This window comes from Engystomops pustulosus, chromosome 2 (genome assembly GCF_040894005.1).
Source record: "Engystomops pustulosus chromosome 2, aEngPut4.maternal, whole genome shotgun sequence".
In the NCBI taxonomy this organism is placed as follows: Eukaryota; Metazoa; Chordata; class Amphibia; order Anura; family Leptodactylidae; genus Engystomops; species Engystomops pustulosus.
In genome coordinates this window covers 91523284-91536113 of record NC_092412.1, presented here as the reverse complement: position 1 = coordinate 91536113, position 12830 = coordinate 91523284, and the positions used below count along the sequence as shown (strand labels likewise).

General features: G+C 41.7%; 1 protein-coding gene across 5 annotated transcripts; it reads right to left on the bottom strand.

The window, feature by feature from the left end:
* Nucleotides 1-4548: 4548 nt before the first annotated feature.
* On the bottom strand, nucleotides 4549-12776 carry TEX30 (testis expressed 30). 5 transcript variants are annotated; one of them, XM_072135532.1, is made up of 5 exons: nucleotides 12354-12776; nucleotides 9043-9279; nucleotides 8652-8703; nucleotides 7929-8131; nucleotides 4549-6064 (listed from the first exon to the last, which is right to left on the bottom strand). In XM_072135532.1, the coding sequence occupies exons 2-5, from the start codon at nucleotides 9163-9165 to the stop codon at nucleotides 5900-5902; spliced, it is 543 nt and encodes a 180-aa protein (XP_071991633.1). In that variant the 5' UTR covers nucleotides 9166-9279; nucleotides 12354-12776; the 3' UTR covers nucleotides 4549-5899. The 5 variants fall into 5 exon arrangements, with proteins under 5 accessions (XP_071991633.1, XP_071991634.1, XP_071991632.1 ...); XM_072135533.1 differs by lacking the exon at nucleotides 12354-12776 and adding an exon at nucleotides 11264-11290; XM_072135531.1 differs by lacking the exon at nucleotides 12354-12776 and adding an exon at nucleotides 10915-11112.
* Nucleotides 12777-12830: the final 54 nt, after the last annotated feature.

Sequence of the window (12830 nt, the reverse complement as noted above, 5' to 3'; positions counted from 1 at the left end):
GTTATTTTCTGCGTATCAAATTGCACTTCATAGTGGTGGTATTTAATATTCCATGACTTGTACTGGGAAGCGGAAAAAAACTCCAACTGCAGTGAAAATGGTGAAACATTGCATTTACGCTGTTTTCTTGTGGGCTTGGATTTCACGGCTTTCACTGTACGCCCCAAATGACAGGTCTACTTTATTCTTTGGGTCGGTGTGATCACGGGAATACCAAATTTGTATAGGTTTTATAATGTTTTCATACATTTAAAAAAATTAAAACCACCTGTGCGAAAAAAAAAAAAATTATTTTGCCATCTTCTGGCGCTAATAACGTTTTCATACTTTTATGTACAGAGCTATGGGTGGTGTCATTTTGTGCGGTTTCAATGCTTCCATTTTAGGACTGTACGACCTTTTGATCGCTTTTTATTGAATTTTTAATATTTTTCAAAATGGCAAAAAAATGCCATTTTCAACTTTGGGCGCCATTTTCCGTTACGGGGTTAAACGCAGTGAAAAAGTGTTTTTATATTTTGATAGATTGAGAATTTTTCAGATGCGGTGATACCTGTGTTTGATTTTTTTTTTTTTACAGTTTTTTTTATATTTATATCAGTTCTAGGGAAAGGGGGGTGATATTGAATTATTATCGCACATTGTAATGAAAGGGTTGAACAGAGACAGCCTCGGGTCTTTGGATAGCCGGGTCTGTCGCAGCGATGAATTGCCGCTCCCCGATGATGTCACGGGGAGCGCCGATCGTCACGAAGATGGCAGCGCCCATGCTAGCACCGATTGCGGGGGTTACCGGTAAATCTTTGCTACAATATGCAGCAAAGACTTACCAGCTATGGAGAGGGCTCAGCCCGTGAGCCCTCTCCATATACCCACACCCTACGCGCGTCCTACTATAACGGTGCATGACTGTAAGCGGTTAAGGTAGATCCGGTGGTAGGTGCATCTACCGTTTGTAAGGATAGCCCTTTTTGGGCTAATCCTTTACTCCACTCTGTTTTTTATCGGGGTAATATGCACTTGTCTACGAAGCCGGAGTTCTGCGCATGCACAGTAGCTCCTGCTTTGGAGCCAAGATCTTGCAGCCGCCGGCCTGAGTTCTGTGCATGCGCAGGACTGCAGCTTTGCGGACGAGTGTGCGCTGCTCTTTGTAGCTGTGCGCTGAAGATGTCTGGGTAGGAGGATCTAAGAGGCTACTGGGGCGTGGAGTAGCTGAGCTGTGTAGTCTCAGCTCCGGCTACTCCACACCCTAGCAGTCTTTTAAGAAAATTTGCATACTACCCTGATAAAAGATAGAGTGGACTATCCTTACATATATTAAATGCATCTACCACCAGATTTTACCAAATTGTTATATGGGATTCCCACTTGGAAAACCAGCAGAACGATGCCTACTTTGTGCTGCTTGTCTTTTCTTTCCAAAGTTATGACGTTTTCTGTTCTGAAAGTGTTTGACAAAAATCTTTCTCCCTAGCAGTGAAGTGGGCGGAGACTAATATCTGTCAGGCTACGCCCTCAGGCTGAGGCCAGACAGCTTACCCACAGATCCCATGATGCCTTGTGTTCTCTCTCAAAGTAATTTAGCATTAAATCCATTTAGTTTCCCACAAGTAAATCCACTGCCCACTGCATATACAAGAGGTATATGGTGACCAGCCTGCCAGCTTCCATCACATGGAGGAGCAGGGAACGTGTAATAAGAGGTAGAAATTATTAGTACATGTTGTGTGAGCATTAAGGGTTAATAGCTCATCTGCACAGAGCTGATACTGCAGATGACAAGGTGGGGGAGGGCAGCAGCATGTGGTACAGAGAGAGACAGAGAAAGTTCTGTAGAATCACAGCCTGTGACGGGGGACATGGGGAGCAGGGGAGATCTTGTACCACACTATTCTGTGCAGAAGATTCACTGTCTTGGACACATCCAGCTCTACTCTACATACACTGTCACATGACATCCTTCTCTTTGAGCAGGGAGAAGCAGCTTCCTTGAAACCAACTGAGAAATAAAGTATAAACAAAGTACGGATTCATAGGGCTTCTCGGCGCATGAAGAGGAAGCAGCTATTGCAGCTCTGAGGTAATTGAGAGGTATAGAAAAGAATGACTGTGGCATTTAACTTACCTTTTATGGGTCATCAAGACCCCAGAGTTGCCTGCCGGCAGTGCCTGAAAGGTGGCGCCAATGACGTCATCTTAAAGGCACAGTGTCAGCCTATGCATGTGCATAGGCTGACACTGCTAATACCCTGCAATACATCAGTATTTGCCGAGTATTACCATGAACAAGCATGCTTGTTCATGTCCCATGGTGGAAACAGTAAAAAAGTTTAAAAAAATCTTAATAAAAATAAAGCAATAAAAAGCCCCATAACATATAAAGAGACATATAACACAAAAAAGTCTAAATCATAACACAAACAGCCCAAAATGTTAGCTATTGAATTCCACAAAAAATGCAATAAAAAGTGATCAAAAAAACGATGTACTCCAGAATGATACTGTTGACCAGAACTAGATGTCCCATAAAAAACAAGCCATCAACCAGCTCCATAGCCAAAAATGTAAAAATGTTATGCCACATTGAAGGCGGCAATGCAAAAATGATGTATTTTTTCCCCCACATTAGGGTTTTATTTGGCAAATTTAGTAAAACGTAAGAAAAAAAAAATATTCAAGTCTGGTATCCCCATAATCGTATCCACCCATAGAATAAAGATAATATGATTATTAGGCTTTATGGTGAACACGAAAAAATACCAACCCCAACATGGTAACACTGGTAAAAATGTTATAGACTTGTAAAGTAGACATGTGGGAAATGTTATTCAGCAACTTATTTAGGTGGTAAATCTATCTGCCTCAAAACACAATGAGCCACGCAAGTCAGAATCCAAAAAATGAGCCTTAAGTTATAAAAAGGTTGGACTTATATACTATTGTAGACAAATTTGTGGGATAAAAAAAAAAAAACTTTACAGTTATCTCAAGACCAAATAAAAATCATGGCCCTAGGATTTCTAGTAGTAGTGTATGGGATTTATCCAAATACCAGACATATGCTATAGAAAAGATATCCATGTATGATCTTTAGCTGCAGAATTAAGCAAAGGTTGAAGTCCACCTCCCTGAAGCAGCATAAAACCCCAACAGAATCCATCATATTTTGACAGGTTTCTAATGCCTGCAGAATTCGTGCTGGGGTAAATTCTGCTGCCCACATCCCCGGCCTCACAAAAAAGGTAATAAGACTGGTCATGGTTATCCATTAAACCTTGTTTTATCAGGATGGGTGTTCCCAGAACAAATTATGGGGGTACTCGGATGCCTAAATACATAGTGATAATTTATTTGGGGTTGGCTGCTCTGGAGTATAATCACAATGCATGGAAACATGGCACAGAATAAATTATTTGATGTGGTCGTGTGTGTTTCTAAGTGTGCTTCTATTCCATACATCATTGTGAACAGCTGTACTTTTAGGAGGTTCCTTCATTTTATGAAGTTACCTTTTAATTGGCACATTTTTGTGAAAGCCTCTGTATCCATATGGCACATTTCTCCCTCTCTGCTGGGCACACTGTTGATCTGCAGTTGTTTTCTCAGTATCCCCACTTGCAGTTAATGAAGTGATTGCGAGGCTTACATTGTATTGCACAGATGTTACATAAATGTATCTGCTAGAGAGTCGCCTTAGTAATGACATTCATTTCCCTTTGCGGTCTACAAGCTGCTATTCCCAAGTTTATTTCATTGTCAACACTTATTATATCGATTATATTTTTGTTTGAGATACCCTCTAGCGGGGTGATATAAAACATTTCAGTAGCTTTTTGTTATCCAGTTTTTGTGTGAAAATGAAGTATATCCTCTCTGATAATAAACCTTCCTGCATAATCCTTCACCCCCTCCTTTCTGGTCACTGGAAACTATCCAGGAAGGAGATCTTGGTGTGATTCCTGATGTTATATGTAGTGTTCCCTGCTTAACACACACTAAGACCCCATGCACACAACCGCATGGGGACCGGTTATATGGCTGCATCATGGACCCCATAGTGGTCTATGGCACCCAGTTACAGGGTGGTGAGCACACGGCATCTCACTGCACTGTGTCTGAGCATGTCCTATATTTTGCTGTATTACAGCAGCAGACACTCGCCTTTCTATGGAGAGGGGAGGGGTGAGGAGCTTTCACTTCTCTCTCGTGCACCAAGGTGAGCACACATTCCTATACAAGGGGATTAACTAGAAAGTAAAAGGGGTTTTCCCACAAACTAAAGTTAGGCCCTATCCTGTAAACTTTTTGTGCTGCTCCTTGTCTTCAAACATTGGCGCTGCCACCAATATTGTACATAGAACTTCAATACTGGTATCATTTAAAAGCTCATTTCCTAGATCTAGCAACCGTTTAAAGTCAAGACTCATTACATATGCCCTTGCTGTATATGAAATTACAAAAAGAACCACACTAAATATAAAACTATATAAAAGGAATACGATAGAATATTAACATTTAGACCATAAATAAACAAACTAAACAACCTGATCATATTCTCAGCTAAGTGAAAATAACTGCACAGTATAACTTTATGACAAGTTATTCTGGGTGTGGATTGGTGGCACTGTATTCAAAGGGCAGAGGTCAAGGCACAAGTTTAAGATACTGTATACGGCACAACAAGTATATAAGTACAGAATCAACTGTACGCATTGGTAATGAAACATATAAAAAGGGTACCACTAACAAAAATATAAATACTTTAGGGAAAATATGGCTAGCATAATTGCAATCTTTGAGCTCTTTCACATTGGCGTTGTTTTTCACATCTATGGCTCAGTGATTTCCATGGATACTTCACAAAGCCATCGTTTTCATTGGGTGTTTTCACATTGGCTTGTATTTTCACTGATCCATTGTATGTGGGAAACGGCCTATTTTTTTTCCACGAATGCGGATCACGGAAGCCCATAGAAGTCTATGGGTTCACTAAAATAACTGAGGAAACGTCTGTTTTTCTCATTGATGAGGCTGAAAAACCAGGTTTGATGGTTTCAACGCAATGTTAAACCCTCAGGTTTTTTTTGTTGACGTGGAGACAAAACAGAAACAAAAGGCAACAAAAGCGCAACTGAAGCTGAGCGCCAATGTGAAAGAGCCCACAATGTTTTAAAATGGTAAAAATGACATTTTTTGACCATTACAAATAAGTGGGGTCCACATAAGTATATAAAATGCAAAAATCGGTGGAAACCTTGTCATTTTGTATGGTATGTAGAATAACCCTTGATATATATATACACTCGAGTATGAGCTTATCAGCGATGTGTTGAAAAGCCCAAACTCGGGCAAAACTCACCTTTCCCGTGCGCCCCGCAGGTCTTCTCCGTGATCCATCTAGCAGGTCCGCGTCACACACAATATTATAGCTGCGATGGCCGTCGTCAAAGTCTGTGATCATTCGGCAGTGGCAGGTCCGCATCACAGTCAGCCGCCGATGACACCACAGTGTGTGCAAGCAGCAGGACGATCTAGGAGAAGACTTGCGGGGGGCGTCGGGAAGGCAAGTTTTTACTTCTTTTTTTTTTATGAACTGGGGCTGGTGAAAGGCTGACTGGGTATATTGTGGGGCAGGGGGCTGGCTTTATAGTGGGGAAATGCTTGCTTGCTATTGGGGCAGGGGGCTGGCTATATACAGGGAGCATGCTGGCTGGCTATATACTGGGCAAGGGGCTGAAGAGCTGGGGGGGGGGGGGAGGCTGTGACCAATGCAATTCACACCCTAGACTTATACTCGGGTCAATAAGTTTTCCCAGTTTTTTTTTGTGGTAGAAGAAGGAGCCACGGCTTATATTCGGGTTGGCTTATACTCGAGTATATACAGTAGTCTTCAAACTGCTTAGTGTTTTAATATTTCCTGAATCCACAACAAAGTTTGTTCATTAATTTCTGGCAGTGCATCTTCTAATGTTTTCCCTTTGGTTGTCAGTCCATGATTTGCATTGTCCATCCAATGGATCTTTACATGGGCTTGGAGTTTACTGACAACATTTGTCAACAAGGTCTACAAAAAATAAAAATAAATGTTAATACAGATGTGATAAAATGTCTGTCGCTATGCTCTGTCATCCTGTCACACAACAATAAACAATTATTTTAATGAAATGTTGTATAAACGTCCTCTCTGTGTATACATTGATTTAGTCCTAAAACTAGATGAAGGATTGCCTTTTCTCAGAACATACATATGCTTGCAGATAAGCAACACAGGAAAACTGTAGGATAAGGAAACTTAGGAGGATGGTACACAATAACAAGATATATGTAGGCACAAGAAAGATTTCAGATGAGGGTCTAACCAAGATATATATGCCTAATAACCTGTATACCTTGATATATGTGTACATCATGACATTCCTTTAGCTCTATACATTACATGTGCATCATGGTGATTGTACAGACACAGGAGTGTTAAAGGGAACTTGTCATCAGAAATAGGCCTAATCAACCTCTACCATTATGTTGTCAAGTAGCTGAGCAGTTTCTGGATCAAGTTTGTTTCATGACCCAGCTTGGTGGGTCATTTTCTTCCGGAAAATCAACTTTGAAGTGAGATGTTAATTGGTTGTATAAAGTCAGCAAGGAGGAGCATTTAACTGTAAAGTAATTGGGGCAAATTTACTTACCTGGTCCTGTCATGAACCCCGATTCGGACGGTCCGATGAGGATGAAGTCCGGCGCGATTCATGAAGATCGAGCGCCCGAGTTCCTGCATCTGTCACTTCCCCGCCGAAGTTCACCAGGTGCTTTTAAGTGCGTGTCTTGCACATTTATAATCCGATCGCATGCAACACAATCCCCGGCGCGATACGACGCAAAACGGAAATTGGCAGGAAACCTGATGAAAATGCGCTCCGCAGACCCTTAGTAAATGAGCCCCAATCTTTCCCGGTCTCTGAAAACCTCCACCTATGTGATTGACATCATGCGCCAGACTTCAGGAGATCTGGTCAATGAAGTCCTTGCAGGCAGGACCATCAATTACAGTGTTCTGTAAGGTGTTCTAAGGCCAGGAAAGCTTGACTTCAATGTTGAAATCTATGCCTTTTTGACTTCATAAAACCAAGTAACATCTCACTTCATGAGATGATTTTCCGGATGATACCACCAGACCATGAAAGAAACATGCTCTAGAAGCTGCTCAGTTGCTTAACAACATACTGGTAGCGGTTTATTAGACCAATTTCTGATCACAGGTTCCCTTTAATCTGGGATTGGACCTTTCTCAGAAGGTCTTATTAATCCTTTGATTCCATGTTATGACAGGAGGAGGGGAACCTTTCGATCAAGCAACAATTGCCTTTTCACTATGTTGCCACTGCACCAACGGGTTTTCATTTGTCCAAGGGGATGAAGCAGAAAAATTCAAGTTCATCTCCTTGCAAACCTCTATCTGGTCATGCAGTATCCTATGGATAGGTGATGGAAATCCGATGGCATAGAAATAATCTGCATTACTTCTCTGCCTTACTTTTGCCTCTCTCTGGAAGTGTTCATGGTTTCGGAAATGATCATGATTAAAGTTTGTGCTGCTGTTTTGCAGGGCAGAGACTCCTTGTATCATATATCACTATGATGCTTGGAGTCGGCACGGTGTTCTGTCCCAGACAATGTAGTCTAGGATTCATGAACTGAGCACGCCTTTGTGCATCAGTCCTTGCAGGTATCCTGCATGAAGTGGAACGTGAACTACAGGCTGTTGAATGGTAAATGAGATACAAACCAAATTTTTTACAAAAAGTTTCATACAGATATACTAATAATAGATACAATTGAAATTGCTATAAAGTCGATCTGATAATCAAAGCATAATATGGATTCACAAAGCTGTAACGGTAAGGAACAGATGGCCACAAATGCATTCTTACCTTGTCACACATGTCATCTGCTGAGCCAGAAATGAACAAGATTGGTTTTGTTATCAGTAGCAGGTCTTCATCTCGGAGCTTGCTTTTTGCTTTGGGAGGGTGCAGAGGATATGACAGACAGACCAGTCCTTGTATGAAGAGGTCATCTTGTACGCAAGCCATTCTCACAAGTGAGGCGGCAGCACGAGCACCCATTGAACGCCCTGTTCAGGTGACACAGCATATTCACAAGTTTGTGCTGATTTTGTTACTCGCTTATGGTCTAAAGGGCCCATTTGCTTCAATTAATGAATCCGGTCAAACGGGTCATAGATTCTTAAATATTACATTTTTCATTTCTCCTACATTACATGGGTAGCATTGTAAATCACATTAATAAAGACCTATACTGCCTTTTTCTTACATTGTGCAGCCTCCATTTTCAACTATTCATATACTATTCTTGCTGCTGTTTCTATCCGAGTGCAATTTCTATCATCTATCATGGATATGTAAACTGTAGTAGTTCTAGGCTGGAATGTAATACCATGCAAAGCTATAGCATGGCAAGCTGCAATCTCGTCAAACAGCCGATGAGTATGTAACTGATATTGAGGACCTATCCTCAGGCTGTGTTCACACACAGTATTTGTGTTGCCTTTCAAAACAAAACACAAAGGCTGCATGTGAATGTGGCCTAAAGATAGTGATCAACGTCAGTCCCAGAATTATTTAAGACCTTACCTGCAAGAAATACACCAGCAACTTTATACTCTTCATTAGACTTTAGATAGGCCTACAGAATAAGTGAAAAAGAAGTAAAAGTGTAAATATCACGCTAGCACGACATATTTGTTACTGTGACTGTTCATACATTTATAAATATATATCCCCCTTGTGATCAATAGAGATGAGAGGTCTCCCCCTAACCAATCATAGCCATCGCTAGTTGTAGGGGCGTCAATTTGGCCACCAATCTGGCAATATGTCCAAGTCACCCTGCCGAACCCAAAAACTGGGTCCTCTCATCTCTAGTCAGACTTCCTGTTATGATGTTAGAGAAATAACTGGTGGGGGTCCCATCCCAGTACACAGCTAATGAAGATGTGGCTGCACAAATAAATGATGTACATACCAACACTGCAGAGTAAGCTTTGGTTCTGTATCCTAAATTAAGCCCTTTACAGGTAAATCTCAGACACAGAAAGCCATGAGAGGCCAGGTAATTTGCCAAAGACACCAGCTGTGGAAAATTCATGTCACCTCCAGCACCGTGTGTCAGAATGACTCCATATCTCACTGCACCGTGGTCCCTAGGAAGAGTGAGGATTGCATCCAGGGATTTATCACCAAATGGGATGTGAATCTTCTCCTGAAAACACAAACACACATCAACAGTTTTATTCAGTATGATATGTCAACTCTATAGTACTGCGATGTGTGCCTATGTGTATACAGAAGAGGTGCAGTAGTACAGCGATGTGTGCATATGTGTGTACAGAATAGGTGTAGTAGTACAGCGATGTGTGCCTATGTGTATACAGAAGAGGTGCAGTAGTACAGCGATGTGTGCATATGTGTATACAGAAGAGGTGCAGTAGTACAGCGATGTGTGCATATGTGTATACAGAAGAGGTGCAGTAGTACAGCGATGTGTGCATATGTGTATACAGAAGAGGTGCAGTAGTACAGCGATGTGTGCATATGTGTATACAGAAGAGGTGCAGTAGTACAGCGATGTGTGCATATGTGTATACAGAAGAGGTGCAGTAGTACAGCGATGTGTGCATATGTGTATACAGAATAGGTGCAGGAGTACAGCGATGTGTGCATATGTGTATACAGAATAGGTGCAGTAGTACTGCGATGTGTGCATATGTGTATACAGAATAGGTGCAGTAGTACTGCGATGTGTGCATATGTGTATACAGAAGAGGTGCAGGAGTACTGCGATGTGTGCATATGTGTATACAGAAGAGGTGCAGGAGTACTGCGATGTGTGCATATGTGTATACAGAAGAGGTGCAGTAGTACAGCGATGTGTGCATATGTGTATACAGAAGAGGTGCAGGAGTACTGCGATGTGTGCATATGTAGACAGAATAGGTGTAGTAGTACTGCGATGTGTGCATATGTAGACAGAATAGGTGTAGTAGTACTGCGATGTGTGCATATGCAGACAGAATAGGTGTAGTAGTGTGATGTGTGCATATATAGAGAGAAAAGTCGTAGTAGTAATGTGATGTGTGCATATATACAGAATTGGTGTAGTAGTATTGTGATGTGTGCACATATATACAGGATAGTGGTAGTAGTACTGTGATGTGTTCATCTATACAGGATAGTGGTAGTAGTACTGTGATGTGTTCATCTATACAGGATAGTGGTAGTAGTACTGTGATGTGTTCATCTATTCAGGATAGTGGTAGTAGTACTGTGATGTGTTCATATACACAGGATAGTGGTAGTAGTACTGTGATGTGTTCATCTATACAGGATAGTGGTAGTAGTACTGTGATGTGTTCATCTATTCAGGATAGTGGTAGTAGTACTGTGATGTGTTCATCTATTCAGGATAGTGGTAGTAGTACTGTGATGTGTTCATATACACAGGATAGTGGTAGTAGTACTGTGATGTGTTCATCTATACAGGATAGTGGTAGTAGTACTGTGATGTGTTCATTTATACAGGATAGTGGTAGTAGTACTGTGATGTGTTCATCTATACAGGATAGTGGTAGTAGTACTGTGATGTGTTCATCTATACAGGATAGTGGTAGTAGTACTGTGATGTGTTCATCTATACAGGATAGTGGTAGTAGTACTGTGATGTGTTCATACAAACAGGATAGTGGTAGTAGTACTGTGCTATACAAAGATAATGAAGGACTAGAGTAAATCTAGAGTATAGTTTAGAACGAAGAGTCACAATGGAGACTACAGACATGTACAAAACACACACAACCAGGCAGACAGTGAGGGATACGCATAATAATCACGTGCTCACCTCACACATTTCCCCTGTCTCCTCCCTGTGCTGTGCCGCCCATACAGGATGTTTGGAGGACTCACGTGTCCGGGAAGGTAGATGTGTGTGGGCGGTCTGGCAGCTTAAATGACCATAGAGAGCAGAGCAATGCTGCAGTGTGATGTAGGACACAGCGAAGGGGGTTGGTTTGAGATGTGTCCATTTATGTCAAAATGTAGGTAATGTTTTTCAGAAGCTAGTATCGAGGTGATATTAAGTCAGATAAACTTGTCTACAGATGCTCTTAATGTCTGTGATATCTTTACCATACTTCACATCATTTGAAAGCAGCCGGAGTGCCGGGACACAATGGGGCACATTTACTTACATTCCCGCAGTAGTTCACAGAAAGTGCTATTTCCTACTATAATGCACCATGCGGTTATTCACTAAGATCGTGCCCCTGATATCCTGCATGTGTCGCTTCCCCGCTCAGGTCCGCCGGAGTTCACCTTCTTTTTCCTGGTGCTTGGTCCTGGTGCTCTTTTTTCTAAGTGCTTGGGTTTATGACACAATTTGAAAGATAAATCCTGCACTCAGTGGTAGTAGTACTGTGATGTGTTCATCTATACAGGATAGTGGTAGTAGTACTGTGATGTGTTCATATATACAGGATAGTGGTAGTAGTACTGTGATGTGTTCATATATACAGGATAGTGGTAGTAGTACTGTGATGTGTTCATACAAACAGGATAGTGGTAGTAGTACTGTGCTATACAAAGATAATGAAGGACTAGAGTAAATCTAGAGTATAGTTTAGAACGAAGAGTCACAATGGAGACTACAGACATGTACAAAACACACACAACCAGGCAGACAGTGAGGGATACGCATAATAATCACGTGCTCACCTCACACATTTCCCCTGTCTCCTCCCTGTGCTGTGCCAGGGGGCGTTTTCATAGAAACGCTGATGCGATCGGATTGCGCCCCGCCTCGGTGGGTGCGGTTTGGTCTGCGTTTACTTTTTATAACTCTCTATCAGGCGATCCTGGCGAGAAGAGGATGATAGGTTAGTATGTGTAGTTTCATTTTAGTGGTAGGTTTTCTTTAAATTTTTCCTCCCTTTACTTTTGTCCCCCCCCCCCCCCTTTATTTATCGCTCTTTATTTATGCTTATAATTACCAGATTTTTGGTACTCCTACTCCATTTTTCACTTTGTGGCCCCTTTCCTCCAAATCCTCACATTGTAACCCCTCTCTCCAACAATGTGGCCCCTCTCATCCTCTTCTTCCCTTTGTGGCCATTGTCTTCCATCCCTTTTATATTCTGGCCTTCTGTCCTCCATCACCCTCATAGTGTTGCCCTCTGTCCTCCTCCCACCTAATAGCGTGGCCCTGTCCTCCATCCCTGCATATTGTGGCCCTTGTCCTCCTGTTGCTGGGTATTAAACAAAAAAAAACCATTTATTACTTACCAATCCCCTGCAGCAGTCCTGCTTCCTCTTTTTATGTTACTGAAGCTGACCCGGAAGGGGTTAGGCCAGCCTAGGGGAGGGGCTACGTGTGATCACATGAGTTTCAGTGGAAATGTATATGCAAATGGGACAAGCCCCTCCCCAAAATGCAATTGAAATGCAACATATGAACACTGCCTCTGTGGTGAGAATTAAGCCATGCGACTTTTAATCGCCAAAACAAACACAGGAAATGTTAGGATTAGAGATTTTATATGTCCCTATGTGTTTTGTTACAATAATGTAATGTTATAACAATTACAATATTGCAATTTGGCCCTCACCTTTCCCAGTTTTGCTACTGACTGTATTAACCCCCTCATGGTAAAAATGACTGCATATGGCAATGTCTGTTAGAGGCATCTATAGAGGCACTGAAAGAAATGAAGCCATACAAGCAATCTGCCATATATCTAACTAGAGTCTACAGAAAAGTAC